Raw genomic sequence first — 27,633 nt, 5'->3', positions numbered from 1 at the left:
CACAGTGATGTCACAGTACAGAGATAATACACACAGTGATGTCACAGTACAGGGATAATACACACAGTGATGTCACAGTACAGGATAATACACACAGTGATGTCACAGTACAGGATAATACACACAGTGATGTCACAGTACAGGATAATACACACAGTGATGTCACAGTACAGGGATAATACACACAGTGATGTCACAGTACAGGATAATACACACAGTGATGTCACAGTACAGGATAATACACACAGTGATGTCACAGTACAGGATAATACACACAGTGATGTCACAGTACAGAGATAATACACACAGTGATGTCACAGTACAGGATAATACACACAGTGATGTCACAGTACAGAGATAATACACACAGTGATGTCACAGTACAGAGATAATACACACAGTGATGTCACAGTACAGAGATAATACACACAGTGATGTCACAGTACAGAGATAATACACACAGTGATGTCACAGTACAGGATAATACACACAGTGATGTCACAGTACAGAGATAATACACACAGTGATGTCACAGTACAGGATAATACACACAGTGATGTCACAGTATAGGGATAATACACACAGTGATGTCACAGTACAGGATAATACACACAGTGATGTCACAGTACAGGATAATACACACAGTGATGTCACAGTACAGAGATAATACACACAGTGATGTCACAGTACAGAGATAATACACACAGTGATGTCACAGTACAGAGATAATACACACAGTGATGTCACAGTACAGGGATAATACACACAGTGATGTCACAGTACAGGATAATACACACAGTGATGTCACAGTACAGGATAATACACACAGTGATGTCACAGTACAGGATAATACACACAGTGATGTCACAGTACAGGATAATACACACAGTGATGTCACAGTACAGGATAATACACACAGTGATGTCACAGTACAGGATAATACACACAGTGATGTCACAGTACAGAGATAATACACACAGTGATGTCACAGTACAGGATAATACACACAGTGATGTCACAGTACAGAGATAATACACACAGTGATGTCACAGTACAGAGATAATACACACAGTGATGTCACAGTACAGAGATAATACACACAGTGATGTCACAGTACAGGATAATACACACAGTGATGTCACAGTACAGAGATAATACACACAGTGATGTCACAGTACAGGATAATACACACAGTGATGTCACAGTACAGGGATAATACACACAGTGATGTCACAGTATAGGGATAATACACACAGTGATGTCACAGTACAGGGATAATACACACAGTGATGTCACAGTACAGGATAATACACACAGTGATGTCACAGTACAGAGATAATACACACAGTGATGTCACAGTACAGGATAATACACACGGTGATGTCACAGTACAGGGATAATACACACAGTGATGTCACAGTATAGGGATAATACACACAGTGATGTCACAGTACAGGGATAATACACACAGTGATGTCACAGTACAGGATAATACACACAGTGATGTCACAGTACAGAGATAATACACACAGTGATGTCACAGTACAGGGATAATACACACAGTGATGTCACAGTATAGGGATAATACACACAGTGATGTCACAGTACAGGGATAATACACACAGTGATGTCACAGTACAGGGATAATACACACAGTGATGTCACAGTATAGGGATAATACACACAGTGATGTCACAGTACAGGGATAATACACACAGTGATGTCACAGTATAGGGATAATACACACAGTGATGTCACAGTACAGGATAATACACACAGTGATGTCACAGTACAGGGATAATACACACAGTGATGTCACAGTATAGGGATAATACACACAGTGATGTCACAGTACAGGGATAATACACACAGTGATGTCACAGTACAGGATAATACACACAGTGATGTCACAGTACAGAGATAATACACACAGTGATGTCACAGTACAGGATAATACACACAGTGATGTCACAGTACAGGAAAATACACACAGTGATGTCACAGTACAGGATAATACACACAGTGATGTCACAGTACAGGATAATACACACAGTGATGTCACAGTACAGGGATAATACACACAGTGATGTCACAGTACAGGATAATACACACAGTGATGTCACAGTACAGGATAATACACACAGTGATGTCACAGTACAGAGATAATACACACAGTGATGTCACAGTACAGAGATAATACACACAGTGATGTCACAGTACAGGATAATACACACAGTGATGTCACTGTACAGGATAATACACACAGTGATGTCACAGTACAGAGATAATACACACAGTGATGTCACAGTACAGGGATAATACACACAATGATGTCACAGTACAGAGATAATACACACAGTGATGTCACAGTACAGGATAATACACACAGTGATGTCACAGTATAGGGATAATACACACAGTGATGTCACAGTACAGGATAATACACACAGTGATGTCACAGTACAGAGATAATACACACAGTGATGTCACAGTACAGAGATAATACACACAGTGATGTCACAGTACAGGGATAATACACACAATGATGTCACAGTACAGAGATAATACACACAGTGATGTCACAGTACAGGATAATACACACAGTGATGTCACAGTACAGGATAATACACACAGTGATGTCACAGTACAGGATAATACACACAGTGATGTCACAGTACAGAGATAATACACACAGTGATGTCACAGTACAGGATAATACACACAGTGATGTCACAGTACAGGGATAATACACACAGTGATGTCACAGTACAGGATAATACACACAGTGATGTCACAGTACAGGATAATACACACAGTGATGTCACAGTACAGGATAATACACACAGTGATGTCACAGTACAGAGATAATACACACAGTGATGTCACAGTACAGGATAATACACACAGTGATGTCACAGTACAGAGATAATACACACAGTGATGTCACAGTACAGAGATAATACACACAGTGATGTCACAGTACAGGATAATACACACAGTGATGTCACAGTACAGGATAATACACACAGTGATGTCACAGTACAGGATAATACACACAGTGATGTCACAGTACAGGATAATACACACAGTGATGTCACAGTACAGAGATAATACACACAGTGATGTCACAGTACAGGATAATACACACAGTGATGTCACAGTACAGGGATAATACACACAGTGATGTCACAGTACAGGATAATACACACAGTGATGTCACAGTACAGGATAATACACACAGTGATGTCACAGTACAGGGATAATACACACAGTGATGTCACAGTACAGAGATAATACACACAGTGATGTCACAGTACAGGATAATACACACAGTGATGTCACAGTACAGAGATAATACACACAGTGATGTCACAGTACAGAGATAATACACACAGTGATGTCACAGTACAGAGATAATACACACAGTGATGTCACAGTACAGAGATAATACACACAGTGATGTCACAGTACAGAGATAATACACACAGTGATGTCACAGTACAGAGATAATACACACAGTGATGTCACAGTACAGAGATAATACACACAGTGATGTCACAGTACAGGATAATACACACAGTGATGTCACAGTACAGGGATAATACACACAGTGATGTCACAGTACAGGATAATACACACAGTGATGTCACAGTACAGGGATAATACACACAGTGATGTCACAGTACAGGATAATACACACAGTGATGTCACAGTACAGGATAATACACACAGTGATGTCACAGTACAGGGATAATACACACAGTGATGTCACAGTACAGGGATAATACACACAGTGATGTCACAGTACAGAGATAATACACACAGTGATGTCACAGTACAGGGATAATACACACAGTGATGTCACAGTACAGGGATAATACACACAGTGATGTCACAGTACAGAGATAATACACACAGTGATGTCACAGTACAGGATAATACACACAGTGATGTCACAGTACAGGGATAATACACACAGTGATGTCACAGTACAGAGATAATACACACAGTGATGTCACAGTACAGAGATAATACACACAGTGATGTCACAGTACAGGATAATACACACAGTGATGTCACAGTACAGGGATAATACACACAGTGATGTCACAGTACAGGATAATACACACAGTGATGTCACAGTACAGAGATAATACACACAGTGATGTCACAGTACAGAGATAATACACACAGTGATGTCACAGTACAGGATAATACACACAGTGATGTCACAGTACAGGGATAATACACACAGTGATGTCACAGTACAGGGATAATACACACAGTGATGTCACAGTACAGGATAATACACACAGTGATGTCACAGTACAGGATAATACACACAGTGATGTCACAGTACAGGATAATACACACAGTGATGTCACAGTACAGGATAATACACACAGTGATGTCACAGTACAGGATAATACACACAGTGATGTCACAGTACAGGGATAATACACACAGTGATGTCACAGTACAGGATAATACACACAGTGATGTCACAGTACAGGATAATACACACAGTGATGTCACAGTACAGGGATAATACACACAGTGATGTCACAGTACAGGATAATACACACAGTGATGTCACAGTACAGGATAATACACACAGTGATGTCACAGTACAGGATAATACACACAGTGATGTCACAGTACAGGATAATACACACAGTGATGTCACAGTACAGGGATAATACACACAGTGATGTCACAGTACAGGGATAATACACACAGTGATGTCACAGTACAGGATAATACACACAGTGATGTCACAGTACAGGATAATACACACAGTGATGTCACAGTACAGAGATAATACACACAGTGATGTCACAGTACAGGATAATACACACAGTGATGTCACAGTACAGGATAATACACACAGTGATGTCACAGTACAGGATAATACACACAGTGATGTCACAGTACAGGATAATACACACAGTGATGTCACAGTACAGGATAATACACACAGTGATGTCACAGTACAGGGATAATACACACAGTGATGTCACAGTACAGGATAATACACACAGTGATGTCACAGTACAGGATAATACACACAGTGATGTCACAGTACAGGGATAATACACACAGTGATGTCACAGTACAGGATAATACACACAGTGATGTCACAGTACAGGATAATACACACAGTGATGTCACAGTACAGGATAATACACACAGTGATGTCACAGTACAGGGATAATACACACAGTGATGTCACAGTACAGAGATAATACACACAGTGATGTCACAGTACAGGGATAATACACACAGTGATGTCAGAGTACAGAGATAATACACACAGTGATGTCACAGTACAGAGATAATACACACAGTGATGTCACAGTACAGGATAATACACACAGTGATGTCACAGTACAGAGATAATACACACAGTGATGTCACAGTACAGGATAATACACACAGTGATGTCACAGTACAGAGATAATACACACAGTGATGTCACAGTACAGGGATAATACACACAGTGATGTCACAGTACAGAGATAATACACACAGTGATGTCACAGTACAGGATAATACACACAGTGATGTCACAGTACAGGGATAATACACACAGTGATGTCACAGTACAGGGATAATACACACAGTGATGTCACAGTACAGAGATAATACACACAGTGATGTCACAGTACAGGGATAATACACACAGTGATGTCACAGTACAGGATAATACACACAGTGATGTCACAGTACAGGGATAATACACACAGTGATGTCACAGTACAGGATAATACACACAGTGATGTCACAGTACAGGGATAATACACACAGTGATGTCACAGTACAGGATAATACACACAGTGATGTCACAGTACAGGGATAATACACACAGTGATGTCACAGTACAGAGATAATACACACAGTGATGTCACGGTACAGGGATAATACACACAGTGATGTTACAGTACAGGGATAATACACACAGTGATGTCACAGTACAGGGATAATACACACAGTGATGTCACAGTACAGGATAATACACACAGTGATGTCACAGTACAGGGATAATACACACAGTGATGTCACAGTACAGAGATAATACACACAGTGATGTCACAGTACAGAGATAATACACACAGTGATGTCACAGTACAGGATAATACACACAGTGATGTCACAGTACAGGATAATACACACAGTGATGTCACAGTACAGAGATAATACACACAGTGATGTCACAGTACAGAGATAATACACACAGTGATGTCACAGTACAGAGATAATACACACAGTGATGTCACAGTACAGGATAATACACACAGTGATGTCACAGTACAGAGATAATACACACAGTGATGTCACAGTACAGAGATAATACACACAGTGATGTCACAGTACAGAGATAATACACACAGTGATGTCACAGTACAGAGATAATACACACAGTGATGTCACAGTACAGGATAATACACACAGTGATGTCACAGTACAGGATAATACACACAGTGATGTCACAGTACAGGATAATACACACAGTGATGTCACAGTACAGGATAATACACACAGTGATGTCACAGTACAGGGATAATACACACAGTGATGTCACAGTACAGGATAATACACACAGTGATGTCACAGTACAGGATAATACACACAGTGATGTCACAGTACAGAGATAATACACACAGTGATGTCAGAGTACAGAGATAATACACACAGTGATGTCACAGTACAGAGATAATACACACAGTGATGTCACAGTACAGGATAATACACACAGTGATGTCACAGTACAGGATAATACACACAGTGATGTCACAGTACAGGATAATACACACAGTGATGTCACAGTACAGGATAATACACACAGTGATGTCACAGTACAGGATAATACACACAGTGATGTCACAGTACAGGGATAATACACACAGTGATGTCACAGTACAGGATAATACACACAGTGATGTCACAGTACAGGGATAATACACACAGTGATGTCACAGTACAGGATAATACACACAGTGATGTCAGAGTACAGAGATAATACACACAGTGATGTCACAGTACAGAGATAATACACACAGTGATGTCACAGTACAGGATAATACACACAGTGATGTCACAGTACAGAGATAATACACACAGTGATGTCACAGTACAGGATAATACACACAGTGATGTCACAGTACAGAGATAATACACACAGTGATGTCACAGTACAGGGATAATACACACAGTGATGTCACAGTACAGAGATAATACACACAGTGATGTCACAGTACAGGATAATACACACAGTGATGTCACAGTACAGGGATAATACACACAGTGATGTCACAGTACAGGGATAATACACACAGTGATGTCACAGTACAGGGATAATACACACAGTGATGTCACAGTACAGAGATAATACACACAGTGATGTCACAGTACAGGATAATACACACAGTGATGTCAGAGTACAGAGATAATACACACAGTGATGTCACAGTACAGAGATAATACACACAGTGATGTCACAGTACAGGATAATACACACAGTGATGTCACAGTACAGAGATAATACACACAGTGATGTCACAGTACAGGATAATACACACAGTGATGTCACAGTACAGAGATAATACACACAGTGATGTCACAGTACAGGGATAATACACACAGTGATGTCACAGTACAGAGATAATACACACAGTGATGTCACAGTACAGGATAATACACACAGTGATGTCACAGTACAGGGATAATACACACAGTGATGTCACAGTACAGGGATAATACACACAGTGATGTCACAGTACAGAGATAATACACACAGTGATGTCACAGTACAGGATAATACACACAGTGATGTCACAGTACAGGATAATACACACAGTGATGTCACAGTACAGGATAATACACACAGTGATGTCACAGTACAGGGATAATACACACAGTGATGTCACAGTACAGGATAATACACACAGTGATGTCACAGTACAGGATAATACACACAGTGATGTCACAGTACAGGATAATACACACAGTGATGTCACAGTACAGGGATAATACACACAGTGATGTCACAGTACAGGATAATACACACAGTGATGTCACAGTACAGGATAATACACACAGTGATGTCACAGTACAGGGATAATACACACAGTGATGTCACAGTACAGGAAAATACACACAGTGATGTCACAGTACAGGATAATACACACAGTGATGTCACAGTACAGGATAATACACACAGTGATGTCACAGTACAGGGATAATACACACAGTGATGTCACAGTACAGAGATAATACACACAGTGATGTCACAGTACAGGGATAATACACACAGTGATGTCAGAGTACAGAGATAATACACACAGTGATGTCACAGTACAGAGATAATACACACAGTGATGTCACAGTACAGGATAATACACACAGTGATGTCACAGTACAGAGATAATACACACAGTGATGTCACAGTACAGGATAATACACACAGTGATGTCACAGTACAGGATAATACACACAGTGATGTCACAGTACAGGGATAATACACACAGTGATGTCACAGTACAGGGATAATACACACAGTGATGTCACAGTACAGAGATAATACACACAGTGATGTCACAGTACAGGATAATACACACAGTGATGTCACAGTACAGGATAATACACACAGTGATGTCACAGTACAGGATAATACACACAGTGATGTCACAGTACAGGATAATACACACAGTGATGTCACAGTACAGGGATAATACACACAGTGATGTCACAGTACAGGGATAATGCCCACTATGACATCATAGCACAGGGTTATTACACACTCAAAATATATCACAGCGTACACATTGACCTCAGTATATATATATATATTATAATGACGTTGCACATGTGATATATTATTAGTATTGGGGCACAGTCAGTTTTCCACTTCTCCTTCCATCTTCCATAGTTATTATAGTTGCTCTCTTGGTCTTAGTGGCTATCGGCCCTTTTTCTTGCTTGTTGGCCACCTTTGCCGCCTCCACCTCACATGTCGTCACCATTGATGGCGCTTCCTCACATAGACCTATTGCTCTGGAATTACCAAGCCTAGTCCTAATGGTAAGCTGAGGTCCATCCTGGTGCTAGAACCTTCCAGTGTAACCTATGACCACGTCATCCTGCCCCATGAATGGGACTGTGAGTAGAGCGGAGGTTGCGTCACCGCCATTACATGAGCTTGAGACGTGAATGAGAAAAGCGCAATAGTCTGCAGAAGATTCCAGTCTACACTGCTCAGGACTTTTCACCGTCTCATACGATTCCGTGTCACCAAGACAACTGTTCCTCCAAAAATAAACATCTCCAACGCAGGCAGCCTGCAGATTCCATAAAGCAGCTCGGAAGACGGAGGGAAATCTCTCAGCATCACGAGCTATAAACGGAAGAGCAGAATAAAGAAGAGGAGGCGACAGTATCATCCTAAATTCTATCTACAGATCTCACTGCAAATCCATGGAGATCATCAGCAAGTCCCAGCTCACTAGGTGATAACAATGGCAAATGCAACCTCAGCCCAAGGCGCATAAACCACAGCCCGCACCGACCAGCCAGAATATTAAAACCACTGACAGGTGAAATGAATAACATTGATTATTGTGCAATGGCGTCTGTCAAGGGGTGGAATATATTAGGCAGCAAGTGAATAGTCAGTTCTGGAGGCTGATACATTGGAAGCAGAAGTTCTGGGTGAGTGTACGGATATGAAGAGCCGGATTGGGATGGCTGGACTTATAGGTCCGAGAGTCTCCAAAATGGCAGGGGTTGTAGGTTGTTCCTGATTTGCAGTGTTTCGTAGCCACCAAAAATGGTCCAAAGAAGGACAATTCAGTCTGTGAATCTTCAATATGGTCAGGGGAGCCCAAGGATTTTTGGTCTGCATAGTGAGCACAGGCCTATCTGGTCTGGTCCGATCCCATCGAGGAATGACTGAAAAGCGATGAATATAATAGTAAGGTGTCAGAACACACAGGGCATCAACGCTAGCTGTGTAGTCAGGGGGCCCATGCTGATTCCTGTCCACCACCATAATACATCAACAACTGGCACATTAGGACTGGACCATAGAGAAATGGAAGAAGGTGGCCGGGCTAGATGAGTAAGAAGCCGGGTCTGATGAATAAGGTGGCCAGGTCAGATGAATAAGGTGACCAGGCCAGATGAGTAAGAAGCCGGGTCTGATGAATAAGGTGGCCGGGTCAGATGAGTAAGAAGCCAGGTCTGATGAATAAGGTGGCCGGGCCAGATGAGTAAGAAGCCGGGCCAGATGAATAAGGTGGCCGGGCCAGATGAGTAAGAAGCTGAGTCTGATGAATAAGGTGGCCGGGTCAGATGAGTAAGAAGCCAGGTCGGATGAATAAGGTGGCTGGGCCACAGATGAGTAAGAAGCCGGGTCTGATGAATAAGGTGGCCGGGTCAGATGAGTAAGAAGCCGGGTCAGATGAGTAAGAAGCCGAGTCTGATGAATAAGGTGGCCGGGCCAGATGAGTAGGAAGCCGAGTCTGATGAATAAGGTGGCCAGGTCAATTGATTAAGAGACCGGGTCTGATGAATAAGGTGGCCGGGCCAGATGAGTAAGAAGACGGGTCGAATGAATAAGGTGGCCGGGTCAGATGAGTAAGAAGCCGGGCCAGATGAATAAGGTGGCCAGGTCAATTGAGTAAGAAGCCGGGTCTGATGAATAAGGTGGCCAGGCCAGATGAGTAAGAAGCCAGGTCTTATGAATAAGATTGCTGGGCCAGATGAGTAAGAAGCCGGGTCTGATGAATAAGGTGGCCAGGTCAGATGAGTAAGAAGCCGGGTCTGATGAATAAGGTGGCCGGGCCAGATGAGTAAGAAGCCGGGTCTGATGAATAAGGTGGCCGGGTCAGATGAGTAAGAAGCCGGGCCAGATGAATAAGGTGGCCAGGTCAATTGAGTAAGAAGCCGGGTCTGATGAATAAGGTGGCCAGGCCAGATGAGTAAGAAGCCAGGTCTTATGAATAAGATTGCTGGGCCAGATGAGTAAGAAGCCGGGTCTGATGAATAAGGTGGCCAGGCCAGATGAGTAAGAAGCCAGGTCTTATGAATAAGATTGCTGGGCCAGATGAGTAAGAAGCCGGGTCTGATGAATAAGGTGGCCAGGCCAGATGAGTAAGAAGCCAGGTCTTATGAATAAGATTGCTGGGCCAGATGAGTAAGAAGCCGGGTCTGATGAATAAGGTGGCCAGGCCAGATGAGTAAGAAGCCAGGTCTTATGAATAAGATTGCTGGGCCAGATGAGTAAGAAGCCGGGTCTGATGAATAAGGTGGCCGGGTCAGATGAGTAAGAAGCCGGGTCTGATGAATAAGGTGGCCAGGTCAGATGAGTAAGAAGCCGGGTCTGATGAATAAGGTGGCCAGGTCAGATGAGTAAGAAGCCGGGTCTGATGAATAAGGTGGTCACTATAAAATACTAGGCAGCAGGCTGTAATATTACGGGTGATGGGTGTTCACACCGTGTTGGGCTGGAATTACTTGGGCCCAGATTAAATGGTTCCCGCCCTGTATCAACACCTAGGAACTAAACCCTAGTAGCTTCCATCCTGAGTTGTCTTCTGCTTGACCTCTGTGGTCCATTATTGAGTTGTAAAGCCTGGACCCCTAGGAGGGTCCCCTAATGCTCTGGTGGGCCAGTCTGGCTCTCTGTGCATATAATAACAAGTCAGTGATGAATTCAGAACTAATGTGAATACAACAAGTGTTAGACAACGTGACAGAATCTCATTTTGCCTTGCTGTTGCTTTATCAATTCTCCTAATGTTGTGCCTTGATATATTCTTCTGTGTGCCTAATAACATGGACTGACACGGGGCGTGAGTGATTTCGGGCCCAGACTCTCGTCTACTTACTTATTTTTACAGTGACTTGTTTTGTTGATATCTTTGTGGCCTCGCTAGTTCGCAGATCCGGACACAGAGCCGACAAGTGTCATCTTCCTGTCATCCCTGATGTAAATTTCTGTGAGCGAGGCTGCATGGCGTGCATGATGATGTGAGACCGAGCAGGACAGAGGCTTGAGAAGGAGACAATTCATGTCCTGCATAAACATCCCCCTTTATTGCCCCCTCCTGCTAATAGCCAATTCTTATAGGGGTTTGACTGGTTTGTATATGGCACCGGCAGTATACAGATTGTAATCACTAGATATGTGCAACTAGGAGTCTGCAAAGACTACCTGAAAAATTGTACAAGCTCAGGCTGGGCGCGGGGTGACTTTCTGGAAAAATATGGGAGGTTATAGAATTTTTGGGATAGAATGTTGGTGAAGATTAGGAAGGAAATTCTCCCTTAACAAGAGGTCATTGGGATCTGCCTCATGGTAGGTAAATAGATTGGCCTGGATGGACTCGTGTATTTATCCAACCTCTCCTCTTGGACTAGACCACATCTGTCTATGATGGATCTTCAATCTCATGATATCTTATATATATCGGACCTTCCTTTTTACAGGGCAATCTTGGGTTGTCACCCTGAGCAATCTGTTGAGCCATTCCAAAGATATAAGTCCTTTTAGTGTTGATGTAAATTAGAGTCAACTAGCCAAGTGGGCGGTGACACTAGATGACATAAAGCACATGGAGACCCCGCTGGCCTGTAGACCCTAATCTGCACTAACCGGGCTTATATCTGTGGAATGGCTGTGGAGTGACGGCATCAATCACATCATTGGGCCCTTCAGACCTGGTGACAAGTCCTTACACATGACCTGGTAACTGGTCCTTCTCAAAAACTCATTTCTTCCTCATGCTCGGGTACTTGGATTGATCGCCTTCATATTTTTCCTACATGGCCCCATTCCCATCGGTTCTTTCCTAATTAAATTCACATCAGACTTTGAGCCAAGTGCGGCAGATCTTTGATATCTGACAGTCTACTATTTATAAGCCCCTTCTTTGCCCTTTCCCTCCTCTGGGGTTCCTTTCCGTGCACCCAACTCAATTTGACGCAGACAAGTTTTTCTCACGTCTCTCCAGGGTTCTTCCCTCCCAAGCTTAGCTCGTGATCCCTTTCTCTCTATCTTCATTTTCCCCGGCAATGAGATCTATGAAGTCCCTGGACGATTGCTTTGATGTATCCAAACGTGTCTTTTATGTTCTGCGGCTGCCTCCCGTTCCTTCGCAGCGCACACGGTGAGGTCCTTAAAGTCTTGTCTCCGTAGACTTTTAATGTAAAATACTGCTCCAATTTTCCTCTGTTCTGCGTTTCTCACATTAAATATAGTCTTTTGTCTTAGAGAATTGTACAGACAAACGTATCTGTTCCCAGCCGCCGATCCTTTGTATATTACAGAGATATTTCTAGGTCACTACCTACAGACTCCTGCAAGACGTTGTGCTGTAATGAGCAAGGAAACATGCGTGTCACACACGAAACATAAGGCACAACCGCTCCCCAGCTGCCCCTAGGACAAGGATTGCATAACCAAGCATATATATTATAGAGGGCTGAGACAGGGGGGCGAGCAAAGGGGATCAGTAACTAATGGAGCGGAAACTACGCCGAGGCTCATCGCCCACATTAAAGGGGATATCTGAATGATGACTTACAGATAAGTAACTTGAAGCTCCTGGACCCCAATGCAAAATCTGCTATGGAGCCCCTACCTACTTTATGTCATCCTACTAATATTATAAAGTTTGTGAGTTTGGATGTTTGTTCCTCAATCATGCAAAAACGGCTGAACGGATTTGCATGAGATTTGCCACATACATAGATAGGAACCCCGATTAAAACATAGGCTACTTTTTATCCCGGTAAATGACGTCACTACATGACTGCAGTGAAGGAATTTAGGTTCACACAACACTAAAGGACCTGTGATGACATTATCACAGGTCCTTGAGCCATTTTCAGATAGGATCATGCTGGGCAGTGGGCGGAGCTACACTATTTTGTGGGCGGAGCTATATAGGATGAAGCTGGACAGTGTGAAAGCTGAAGAAAATGGAGTCTCATAGAAGATCAGGACACTACAGAACATGCAGGCTGTGTGTGGGCAAGAGGACTATATTGGGTGTAGAGTTTCAGTGAGTATGACGGGGAATGTGTTGTTCTGCCTCTGATCGGGGAGGGGGGAGAACTCTGGCACATTTCAGCAACATCCGTTCTGCCCGTTGTAACACAGAAGCTGCTCAGACAGTCACATAACCAAACCCCTGTAATCACAATTGCCTGATGTAGCAGATTTTAGGCAGTGCTGTAGCACGTCTCTATAGGCTCTCCATATTCATATGTACATAGAGCTGGGTATCCTACGCATATGCAGCGATGTAGCCGAGACGCGGGAGCAGGCTGATCGAACTGTGGCACATTTCAGCAACATCCGTTCAGCCGTTTACAACACAGAAGCTGCTCAGACACTGCCATAAGAACACCCCTCTAATCCAAATGGCCAGATGTAGCAGGGCTTAGGCAGCACTGTAGCACAGCTGAGATGTACATACAACTGAGTATGCTGCGCATATGCAGCGATGTAGCAGAGCCGAGACGCGGGGGCAGGCTGATCGTCCACAACAGCAATTGGCTAAATATAAGTGGCTCAGCGCCAACACCAACCAGCAGACAAAGTCGCGGGCAGATGCCAGTTGAGAATAATGATACATTTATGGGGTCCCCTTAGGGTTCAGGGCTCAATAGCAACAGCTATGCCTGCATCATCTATAGCTACGCGCCTGTCATCCTGATCCTGCACTGATCAGCTGGGCACTGGAAGCTTCTGCAATGGGCGGGGTGGAAGCAGAACTACGGGACCCAGCCACCGCCGCCATACATTGGACATGGCTGAGGCCCTACTAGTTTAATAGCTGCTTCCATCTCTGTCCACAGCAATAGTTTTAGGGTACCCAAGTCAGATGACTCCCACTGATCAAATACTATTAATAATTCATAATTCATCAGTATGAGAACCCACTGGGGGTCAGAAATCCCTTTAAGGTGGCCATATATTTTAAATAAATTTTGGCCAAAGTTTGGTTGACACCTATTTCCACCAACACCCCCATCCCTCATATACAGTCCTATGAAAAAGTTTGGGCACCCCTATTAATCTTAATCATTTTTTGTTCTAAATATTTTGGTGTTTGCAGCAGCCATTTCAGTTTGATATATCTAATAACTGATGGACACAGTAATATTTCAGGATTGAAATGAGGTTTATTGTACTAACAGAAAATGTGCAATATGCATTAAACCAAAATTTGACCGGTGCAAAAGTATGGGCACCCTTATCATTTTATTGATTTGAATTCCCCTAACTACTTTTTACTGACTTACTGAAGCACAAAATTGGTTTTGTAACCTCAGTGAGCTTTGAACTTCATAACCAGATGTATCCAATCATAAGAAAAGGTATTTAAGGTGGCCAATTGCAAGTTGATCTCCTATTTGAATCTCCTCTGAAGAGTGGCATCATGGGCTTCTCAAAACAACTCTCAAATGATCTGAAAACAAAGATTGTTCCACATAGTTGTTCAGGGGAAGGATACAAAACGTTGTCTCAGAGATTTAACCTGTCAGTTTCCACTGTGAGGAACATAGTAAGGAAATGGAAGACCACAGGGACAGTTCTTGTTAAGCCCAGAAGTGGCAGGCCAAGAAAAATATCAGAAAGGCAGAGAAGAAAAATGGTGAGAAGAGTCAAGGACAATCCACAGACCACCTCCAAAGAGCTGCAGCATCATCTTGCTGCAGATGGTGTCACTGTGCATCAGTCAACTATACAGCGCACTTTGCACAAATAGAAGCTGTCAGGGAGAGTGATGAGAAAGAAGCCGTTTCTGCACGTACGCCACAAATAGAGTTGCCTGAGGTATGAAAAAGCACATTTGGACAAGGCAGCTTCATTTTGGAAACAAAAATTGAGTTGTTTGGTTATAAAAAAAGGCGTTATGCATGGCGTCCAAAAAGAAACAGCATTCCAAGAAAAACACATGCTACCCACTGTAAAATTTGGTGGAGGTTCCATCATGCTTTGGGGCTGTGTGGCCAATGCCGGCATCGGGAATCTTGTTAAAGTTGAGGGTCGCATGGATTCCACTCAGTATCAGCAGATTCTTGAGAATAATGTTCCAGAATCAGTGACGAAGTTGAAGTTACGCCGGGAATGGATATTTCAGCAAGACAATGATCCAAAACACCGCTCCAAATCCTCAGGCATTCATGCAGAGGAACAATTACAATGTTCTGGAATGGCCATCCCAGTCCCCAGACCTGAATATCATTGAACATCTGTGGGATGATTGGAAGCGGGCTGTCCATGCTCGGCGACCATCTAACTTAACTGAACTTGAATTGTTTGTCCAAAATCCCTTCATCCAGGATCCAGGAACTGATTAAAAGCTACAGGAAGCGACTAGAAGCTGTTATCTTTGCAAAAGGAGGATCTACTAAATATTAATGTCACTTTTCTGTTGAGGTGCCCATACTTTTGCACCGGTCAAATTTTGGTTTAATGCATATTGCACATTTTCTGTTAGTACAATAAACCTCATTTCAATCCTGAAATATTACTGTGTCCATCAGTTATTAGATATATCAAACTGAAATGGCTGCTGCAAACACCAAAATATTTAGAACTAAAAATGATTAAGATTAATAGGGGTGCCCAAACTTTTTCATAGGACTGTACATGCACCCATGTGTGCTTGTGTTCTCATAAGGATGGATGCCATGGCAGGAACCAATGGACCCCATTTAAGTCAATAGGATTGATTGAATGTTGCTGGTGTCCACCATGATAGACCCGGCCGGTATGAAGACAACCTTACACCATTACTTACTATTACACTGTAGATGAAGCCTATTCAGACTCTGACAATAAGTGACTGCTTCCATCCATAAGCAGAGATCTTCAAAATGGTCGAAATGTCCAAAACTTTCCATTGTACAGGGATTACTATAAAAAAAGGTGAGATGTGATATTTTGTCACACGTTATGACTTTGGGACGTGACTATTCGGGTCGCCTCGTGGCTGTGACATCCTCACAATCTATATATACTGGCACAAGGATATTTTGGATCCCCTCTCAGACCTCCCTTATGTAGGTATCCCTGGACCAACCTGACTGTCCAGGCCCACGACCAGCAACAACAAACACAAAGCCTCGGTGCCGTCTCCTAGATGTTAAGCTCACCGGTTACACTATTGATTTTGAATAATGTTCTGCAATTGTGAAGATCGATACAGAGAGATCCCGAGAAATGCAGGACGTGGAGGAAGAGGAGGATACTAAGGCAAAATATCAAGGCCACTTACTGCTAAAGGGGATGGCTCACTAAGACAACTGCTGTCTATTCCAACTCCTACATAGGACCAACGTTAGGGGAAGGCAAATGGGGCAATTGCAATCCCAACTGCTTAGCTCAAAAAGAGCTTATTCACAAGGGTAAGGCCTAACACGCCGAGATTTTTCGAAGGTGACGGTGGCAGCAGTGGGAGATGTGAGACCCCGTGCACACGGCCGAGCGTGCATCCGATGTGGGGGCGAGCTTGCAGCGGATTTCTTTAGAATTGTGATCCAAGTGCATTGTGTGACGTTCTCGCCTCTATGGGGCTTCTAATCCATTCTGTTTCAATGTGACGGAGCAAGATAGGAACGGCTCTATAATCATGGGACCATCGGACGCCCCCGAGGATGGCACACTCGGACTATTATTATTATTATTATTTTTCGAGCATTATATAAGTAGGCCATAAGGAATATTCCTTATGTAGACTGTATATGCGTCGTGTTTGCACATTGTGGTAGTATTCACTGGTTGTATGGAGAGAATATTTGGTATGGCGGTATTATTTTATATATCTAGAAAAGTGTAGGGGAGTACACCCTGGGGCTCGCACACGTCAGCTGCAGAGTCCATGGAAATCCGCGCTGTCTCCCTCTGACACTGCCCCTATAGGCCGGATACTTTATTTCAGTGTATAGGGTGAGGTGGGTGATAATTGGGGTCTGATTAGTGGGATCATCAGCATAGGTGTATCCATATATGACCATCCCTCCATTCACTTCTTGGGACTGTCGGAGCGTTGGAATGGTGGTCGTGCACCCCCATGCCCATGATCGAGGGGTGCGCAGCAGTCAGACGTACAGCATTATATCCCGTGGGAAAACCTACTTAATAGATGTATAAAGCTCTGTCATTAAAGGGTTCTGTGGTGGTCAGAGAGCCAAGACATGACTAATGTGATCTGTCATAAATAATGTATATATTGTATGTGCGTGTATATATATATGTGTGTGTCCATATATACAGTATATGTATACATGTGTGTATATTTTATATGTGTGTGTGTATATACCCGGTATATATAGATGTGTATACATTGTATTCATACACTAATCTCATGTACAGACTATGAATAGATACAACCGATGAGGAATGGAGTATTTCCATCCTTGTGACATTTGGGGATATTATATCTATACATCTGCCGGAGAGATATTAATCCTTTTCCGTTCTGCCATCCCTGTCTTGAATGATCTCCTGAATACGCTTCGGATGGCTGATAAATCGCGCTGTTAACTTAATAAAATATTCACAAGGATAGAAATACATTTGAGTGCTTGAAGTTTTCTACATTTGTTACTGAGATGTAGAAACCTTCCCCAAGAGCTCAGCAGATATACTGGAGAACTGTGACTGCCGCTCCGAAGTATGATCTATACACTCGGACTCCCCTGGCTGTATATAGTGCGGCAACTCTGCCCCATGCACTAGACTACTGAGCTGCAATACCGGACACCGCCTGTGGAAAGATGTGGCGCTGTTTCTTGGGATAAAAGCGTGATGTGGTGCTTTATAACCGTATACGTAGATCCTTTCAATGTGGTCTAAGCTACAGGTTTTACATCCTTAAGTAGCTATCCATGAATATTATGGGGCAGCAGAATTTATATAAGGGCAGAGTCCTTCTATTCCTATGTAGACACCATACTCATATGGGGTAATTTCCGGTCAGTGTAAACCTCGCGGTATTATAGTATTGTACTATGGTTACATTAGTTCATAACTAATTGATCAAGAATAATTTTGTATCAAATTTCAAAGAAACATGTCCCAACAACAATCGTAGCCCCTTTAACTGGTCCATATTTGAGACTCCTGATCTATATGGTTATTAAAACTCCCCCAACCCGCAGCGCATGCCTCTGCTATCTGTGAGTGCTGTGTGCAAAATCTCCAGTAGACAGTGGGTGGTTCCTCAGGGGCGGGATCTCTGTGTGCTGCATGTCATACAATGTTTCCTCCCACTTGGCTAGTAGATCCTAATCTGCATCAACACTAACAGGGCCTATATCTGTAGAATGGCTGAACGGATTTGGACAAACAAAACACCAAAATGCTCAGGGTGACAGTGCCGATCAGATGAGGTGTGTCGTCTTTAAATATTCACCCACTCCCTATCATAGACTTACCTTTACTTTAAAATGAATGTGACTGCGCTGCAATATCAGGCACCACCTTGGATAAGAGGGGCGCTCTTTGTATCAGGCTTCCTAAACTGTAGAATCTGACTTGCAGAATATCTATATCTGGTGCCCCTGTCTGGCTGTGAAAAGTACTAAGATTACCACTTAGGATAATCTTTTCTCCCGCTACATTTATCCCTTTGTTTTCGGCATCTGTGAATTACCGTACACTGTTCCTGTATATACTTAGACCATGGCGGCTCTGACTCACGCACCGTGAATGGAGTTTTATCCTCATCATTAGAGAGTGAGCTACAGCTGGATCTTCCATTTATATATAGGGCTGATTACTAAAAAAGACAGACTAGTATATAAAACGGGAATAAACCGCCGCATGATCGTCTGACGATACACACTGGTATGGATCCATAGAATGCCAGAAACCGCTGGAATAGCCGACAAATCTCCTGGATGCCGCAGAAGCCTCCCATATAGTTAACCCCCCCCCCACCCCATGAACGACAAGACGTCGTGACCATGTGCAGTGTACGGGTCTATAAAGATGGAATGGATAGCACATGGGTTGGCATCCATGTGGTGCCCATATTTTTCATTGACCAATACACTCGATTGAATGGGCCAGGCCGCAAAAAGTGTTCCATAATCTGTGTCTTATTTCTATGGCCATGACTAAAAACAGCGCCACACCTGTCCAGAGGTTGTGTCTGGTGTTGTAACTCATTTTCTAATGTAATGTAAGGATCTGAGCTGCAATACCAGGCACAACCTCTGGTCAGGTGTGGAGCTGTTTTTGGAAAAAAGCAATTCTGCTTCTAGGAGCCTTCTATACAGGGACAATTTTTTATTCCGGATAGATGGAAACCTGGAATTAGGAGATCGTGGTGAACGCAATGGACTCTCATCACGACAGGATTGTGCTAGGTTCACACTAGCGTCACCTCTCCATTGCTTAGATCTGTCGGGGGACCTGAACGATGGAGAGGAGGACCGCTAAAACCGATGTTTACTGAAATTGGCAGAACCTTACAGGTGAAATTTAGGTCAGACCGCGCCACCTACTTAGGGCCCAACGTCCTCTCTCCTGGCCCCCGGGCCTGCCAGGGCCTATATAAAGGCTTTGTCTTCTCCTCTCCTGCCAGCCCGGGCTCTCCTGCTGCTGCTCTGATCCGTGCGCGTTGCCAGACCCGGAGACTCCCAGGGGCTCCTCTTGTTTAACGGCATGAAACCTACAGCACCTGCCGCTGGATTCCTGTACGTCTCTGGTACACAGGGAGCGCGCGGCGCGCTGACAGCATTCCCAGAGGTGGAAGGTGTATAAATAGTGCAGACGTGAAGTCTGTCCCTGTTTGACATCTCTCTTGAGACAGTAACAAACAAAGGCCTGGCACGGCGAGAGGTGGTGCAGCCATTGGCCCAGCTGAGCAATTACATGTAAGCTACACAAACAAGGCAGCCCTTGTGTCACACAACAATTACTTGTTACCGATGGTGCAGCAACAACAGCCACATATATCGCAGGAAGTGAATACTGCGACTTCTGCGCCGCGAGCAGCGACTGTATATACCGGCCCTGGTGCTGCAGGTGGCTTGTTCTTTTATTCTGATATGGTCGTAGACTTGGTGTGAGTTCCTATAGCAGAATCTTCCTGTGCACTTGGTTGTGTGTGAGGTCCATCGCCCATTGATTCAGGTTTTTCCCCTTCTGGATGTGAAATCTGGATCAAGAATCCATGGTCACGGAACAGATCCCACCATCTGTTTCATCCTTTATGTTATTATTGGGTTACATGAGGCAGGGCTTGAACCCAGGACATTATGTATATAAGGCTGTCTCCCTACTGGCTGAGCCACAAGCTCCATAAGATTCAATGGGTGTTTTTTATGGAAGCATTTTTCAGCATTCACTGTACTAGCATAGAGATACTTAGCTATATATTATGTATGGAAAGAAATAAGAAGTGAAGAGGTGATAGAAAATATACTCCAGCTGAAGCTCATGGAGTCTGTGGCTCAGTCAGTAGCAGACAGGATTATAGACATCAGGATCTCTGAGGGACCTCCATATTATTATTCACTGCACTGAGGCGACCAATGAGGATGCCTGAAAACCTGGAGACTCCTGGGAATCCTGGTCTCATATGGAGATCCCTAATCTTGGTCTTATATCCTAAATATCTAGAGGTAGGTCAAACAAAACAAGAGTTGATGCGTTTTGTGCGTCCATCTTGTCTCCACAGCAGGTCTATGCTCTTATGTGATACATGGCCTTTTAGACCCCCCTCAGTCTCCATGACATGGGTATGAGTCCTACTTCTGTGGCCCCCATACTGTAGCTACACCCCTTATTATCCCAATTATGTTCCCCTCCACATATACACAAATACGGACATGAGAATGGTGCCTGCGGATCACCTTATTGGTCGGAGTGGGGTAAAGGGGCTCTTTGGAGGCAGAAACACGGGACAATTGGTGTGCACAAGATAAGGACTATACATTGAATGAGGATTTGTATGGCACATTGGAGGCCATTGAGCGGGCATGGAATGATTTATGGTGCACTTGGGTCAGAGAGAGCGGTTGAGGGTCATTACGGTGGGATGATGGATCGGATACATGTTGGTGATAGAGACCGCTGTCAAGGACCCTTTGACATCTAGTTGGTTAGCAGAGGAGGGTGATAATGCTGCGCTTCTATTTTGATGGACACAACGTCGGAAGGTTAATACTGTTGTTATTAAATACGACTGATATGGCCTTGTCCACCACAGATGGAGAGTATCTACTCCAGAGGGATGTAGTGATAGATAATGTATATAGTCATTCATACGAGGGTCCTCCATCCCTTAAGTCAAGCATATGTATTATACGGAGATTACAGCTAAACCTTCAACTAACGTTTTGTATTTATTTATTCCCATAGGCGTCTTCAACCAGATCAACCCTAAATCCAACATCATCTGACCTAAGGCCTCCACAGATCAGCCATGGCATACTTCCTAAGAGTGGGAATCCTTCTGGTGGTTGTGATTGCTTCGGCCTCCTCCGAAATATCAGAAAATGGAAGCTGTGCACATAAAGACAGTCAATGTCAACCAGGCATCCTTCTCCCAGTCTGGAGCCCCCACAATCCATCCACAGGAGACAAAGCTGCCAGGGCTGTGGTTTACTTTGTGGCAATGCTGTACCTCTTCCTGGGGGTGTCTATCATTGCTGACCGCTTCATGGCCTCGATAGAGGTCATCACGTCACAAGAGAAGGAGATCACATTAACCAAACCCAATGGAGAAACCAGTGTCGCAACTGTGCGCATATGGAACGAGACAGTTTCCAACCTGACACTGATGGCTCTAGGTTCTTCTGCTCCAGAGATCCTCCTCTCTGTTATTGAGGTTTGTGGTCACAACTTTCACGCTGGTGATCTAGGGCCAGGAACCATTGTGGGTTCTGCTGCATTTAACATGTTTGTGATTATTGCCATATGTGTCTATGTCATTCCCAATGGGGAGTCTCGGAAGATCAAGCACCCAAGAGTTTTTTTTGTCACAGCTACCTGGAGTATCTTTGCTTACATATGGTTGTACCTCATTCTCGCTGTTATCTCTCCAGGTCGTGTCCAAGTTTGGGAGGCATTGGTCACCCTCTTATTCTTTCCAGCCTGTGTGGTCTTTGCTTGGATAGCAGACAAGCGTCTTCTCTTTTACAAATATGTTTACAAGAGGTACCGAGCAGATAAGCGTAGAGGTATCATCATTGAGACTGAGGGGGAGTTCCCCAAAAGCATAGAAATGGATGGCAAGTTGGGGGCATCTTCAGTAGTGCCAGTAGAAACGAAAGAACCGGGAGTGCAAGACAGCGCAGCGGCAGCTGCTGAAGCCAAGGAGCTCGATGAGAGCCGTAAAGAGGTCATCCGCATCTTAAAGGAACTGAAGCAGAAGTATCCAGAACGTGAGTTGGACCAACTGGTGGAAATGGCGAATTACTACGCCTTGCTACACCAGCAGAAGAGCAGGGCCTTCTATCGTATCCAGGCCACGCGCATGATGATAGGTGCAGGCAACGTGTTGAAGAAACATGCGGCCGACCACAGCAAAAAGCCGGCCAACCTTCAGGAGGTGACGTCTGAATCTGGAGAGGAAAACGCAAGCAAAATTTTTTTCCAACCTTGCAACTACCAATGTCTGGAGAATTGTGGATTTGTGACACTTAATGTTGCTTGTCAAGGAGGAGAAGGTGGGAGCACCTTCTACGTGGACTACAAGACGGAAGACGGCTCTGCCAATGCAGGCTCGGACTATGAATATAGTGAGGGAACATTGATTTTCAAACCAGGAGAGACCCAAAAAGAGATTAAGATCGGAATCATTGACGACGACATCTTTGAGGAGGACGAGCACTTCTTTGTACGACTCATGAACTTACGAGTAGGGGACGCAGAAGGGATGTTTGAACCAGATGGGGAAGGACTTCCCAAAGCTCGTCTGGTCTCCCCGCTCATTGCCACAGTGACCATATTGGACGATGACCATGCTGGAATATTTACTTTTGAGGAGAAGCTAATTCATGTCAGTGAGAGTGTTGGCGTTCTGGAGGTAAAAGTGGTTCGTAACTCTGGGGCAAGAGGGACTGTTGTCATACCCTATCGGACGGTAGAAGGGACAGCACGGGGAGGAGGAATTGACTTCGAAGATGCCTATGGAGAGCTGGAGTTCCAGAATGATGAAACAGTGTAAGTAGCTAAAATTCTTTAAAAATTAGATTTTTAAGTGCTAAATGCAGAAAACTGTAGAATATAATGGAACGCGACCCTTGGTCCTCCTTTACATGTAGCGCCACTTCCGAGCTCCCATCCAGTCCCTGCCCGTCACACTCATCCTCACTTGACCTCTATAACCAATCAGTGGCCTACGCAGTTATATTGGCCTGTAATGCACGTGATTGCTGAGACTTGTGATTGGCTGCAGTGGTCACATGACATCATCAGTACAGGATTGAGGGCGACCATAGTGGCAGGCACTGGAGCAGTGGTGCTGGATGGCAGGTCACACCTTAACGGGTAAGACAAAGTAACCTGTTGCGCCCTCTCTAGTACCCAACACCCATGGAACATGTCCCCAGCAGCTCACTAGCTCCACCTCTAGGCTAATATGAGTAAAACATTTAGGGTGTTGGGAGACGGGTCCGAGCATACAGTAGCTAAATATTAGGTTTTGGGGCAGTTATTGATTGCCAATATGGCAAGGCACCCAAAAAGATGGATGTCCCAGATGTGCCATAGTGAATGTAGTTCTGGAGAAGTCCTCCTGTTCCATAGTCGGTGACTGATCGTCGCTCAGGCCGCTCTGTTATGATACAATATTGTATTTGCAGGTTTTGGAGTGGTTCCTATACAATCCAGGGCTCTCCGGGGAGGATTATGTGTTGCTTTCTGGAAGAGTTAATTACCCTAATCCTGTTTGTAGATCAGTCAGAGAGTCAATATTTAGCCATTATAACAGGCACACTCGGCCGCTGAGCAGGAACATCAGCCCAGTCCCTTCTCCCACCTTGTAGAACACAGTCATTAATCGCTGGGGGTCGTCACACTGCAGGCAGGAAGGGGTTAAAGCTTTTACCAAATCCCCCCGAGATTCCAACTCTTGGCTGGTCAATGGAGACTTGTCAGTTTATGTGAATGGGGTTGACCGTGGGGGCCGCGTCAGTGTCTAATGTAAGTGCACTCTGAGCGTCATGGTGTCGGTCAGGCTGATGCTGGCGGCTCAATATCATATAGATTTTTTTTTTTTGCTTATTTTATTATTCTCTTAAAATATGGATTTATTATAACCCTTAAATGCGGGACTTAAAGGGACTGAGGGCAACTGCCCACCCTCAACTTACGCCCCTGCTGTAGGTCAGCTGATTGTGGGGCCCGCTGCTCATCGGATCCAGCGACTTTACCTTGTACACTGTGTAGTGGCTGTGCCTAGTTACTCTCACATTCATTTGAATGGGACTGAGCTGCAGTAACCCGTCATGGCCACTATGCAGAGTACGGCGCTGTGTTTCCAGCTTATTACTGTGTACCTGGTTTGGGTTCTTGGTGGTCCCTGAAATCAGCTGATCAATGGGACCGGCAGATGCTGGACCCCCACCGATCTGTCACGTTTGACTTATCTTTAATGTGTATAGTGACCATGAAGCTATCGGTTCCCTTTGCAAAGTTATATCTAACCAATATGTAGGATCTATGGCGGACACGAAGGCTGGGTACTAGAATGCGGCCATAGATTCCTTGTTTGGCCACCAGCTCTTGTGGCCCCAGTATTAGACAGAAGAATACACTGGATGTGCTGTCTTTGCCTGGGTTTTGCTTGCATTGGAGTCACATTGTCTCTTAGGATTTTCTTGATTCTCTGTTGGAGTCTTAGGTTTGTGCTACATGAATAGGACCGTTCCCTTTGGACAATCCCAATTTGTTATAAGTCTCCCCGATACCAATCTCTGATTTTGGTTTGTCCAGGGCATCTAACCCCTGGTAATCTGCTGCGATCTACACAAGTCTACCATTTCTCTACAGCTCCTCCGCAGGGGAAATAAAGTATTACACTTGACTGAAGATAGTATCTTTGGCTTACAGATAGGGATTGTGAACTGGGAACCTCCTTGTCGTTACTCTCAGTCCCCAAATAGGGTTTTTGGGAAATGGTTTGTCTGACTTTTGGCCAAGTCTTCCTTCATGCTTTCAAAGGCAGGGAATTAGTTCTGTAATTGACTATTGAAATGGAAAAGCCAAAGTGGTTTGTTGGCTCCATGTGGCACCTAGAGGCTGCCAGCGCCCCCTTTTGATCCCCCATCACCCCCACCGATCAGCCATAAATCATGTAGTGGCCGTGCAGATATTGCAGTTCCTGCTTATTCAATTCTCCATTTTTTTAATCTATGTATGGAAGTGTTTCTGTTGAAGTCAATGGAAGCGGAGCTGCAGTAATACCACCGGGTATTCTGATTGCCCGGTCCCCCAGTGATGAGGAGGGGGGACTGAAAGTCTCTCCAAGACCACCTTGTGAATGCAGCACCAGTACACTTGTGTACCATAGAAATGAATGGCGCGCCGATCACACAAGTGTAGAGATTGGGTCCCTAGCAATTGGACACTTATCCCCTGCTGTTCCATATGGGGGCCAACTATTACCCCCCAGCAATCAGATATCTTTGGGATAAGCCATAAATAAAATAAAATCCTGGACAACCCCTTTAAATGGGACTGAGCTGCAGTAACCAGGCCCCGCCACTACACCGTGTACGGCGCTGTGCTCTGAGCTGTTCCTGGTGCGTGGTGGTCTCTGCGATCAGATGATTTATGGGGGTGCAGTAGACCGGCTCCCACTAATCTGCTATTGATCAATAGAAGTCATGAGGAAAGTCCCAGAAGGCTGAAGCCCCACGCTGCAGAAACGCATTTTTGGTTGCAGATTTTGTTGCGTTTTTTTTTTATCCCAAGTTAAGAATGGCTACAAAATGAATGGTAAATATATAGGAAGTTCTTCTAATTCTCCTTTCTGCTCAATCCACTCCTGGCTTTGGATCAAAAAACCGCAGCAAAATCTGCAACAAAAAAAAAAGCTGCGTTTCAGCAATGTGGGGCCTCAGCCTAACTCTGCCCCAGTGTGGCCCTGTACTCCGCTACTCCTTGGTGCTTTATTATGTATTCCTGTTATATAATGTATATATAGATGTCGCAGATTCTATAGCGCGCCTTTGCATTGGATCCATGTAATGACGGTCATAACGAGGCCGTACGTTCCGGGAGCCGGTGACAGCGAGCACTGCAGTATGACACAGGCCCATCCACCCACCGCTGCTGCTGCTGCCGCTAACACAAGACGCAGCTTCTTCTTCTTCTCCTGATTTTTTTTTACCAGGTTTTAATCACCCAACAGGGAGCATGGGCTGAGTGATTCCGTGTGACTGAGCCGAGCGCTCGCACTATTAATGATGGATGGGTCCTCGAAGTTAACAAGGGATCAGCCAACCATCAGGGTGCAGACTTATCACCTCCTCCTAATCTACAGCGTGAATAAGACGCGTCTGCACCTCGTACTGCTCACATAGAGCTGCCAGTTTAATGACACCTTCCAAACCTGTAGATGTGGTAGATATGGGGGGGGGGGGGTCCTGCAGCTG

The 27,633-nt window shown here is 44.3% G+C and overlaps 1 protein-coding gene across 1 annotated transcript in view; it reads left to right on the top strand.

The window, feature by feature from the left end:
- Nucleotides 1–27,633, top strand: part of SLC8A2 (solute carrier family 8 member A2) — an 82,005-nt gene that overhangs the window by 6,803 nt on the left and 47,569 nt on the right. The window contains exon 2 of the mRNA XM_075258970.1: nt 22,391–24,196. Coding sequence (XP_075115071.1) covers nt 22,455–24,196 — 1,742 coding nt within the window. The 5' untranslated portion in view covers nt 22,391–22,454. The remainder of the gene's footprint in view (nt 1–22,390; nt 24,197–27,633) is intronic.

This window comes from Leptodactylus fuscus, chromosome 11 (genome assembly GCF_031893055.1).
Source record: "Leptodactylus fuscus isolate aLepFus1 chromosome 11, aLepFus1.hap2, whole genome shotgun sequence".
In the NCBI taxonomy this organism is placed as follows: domain Eukaryota; kingdom Metazoa; phylum Chordata; class Amphibia; order Anura; family Leptodactylidae; genus Leptodactylus; species Leptodactylus fuscus.
Note: the sequence above shows the minus strand (reverse complement) of the source record. Positions and strands in the feature narration are given on the sequence as shown.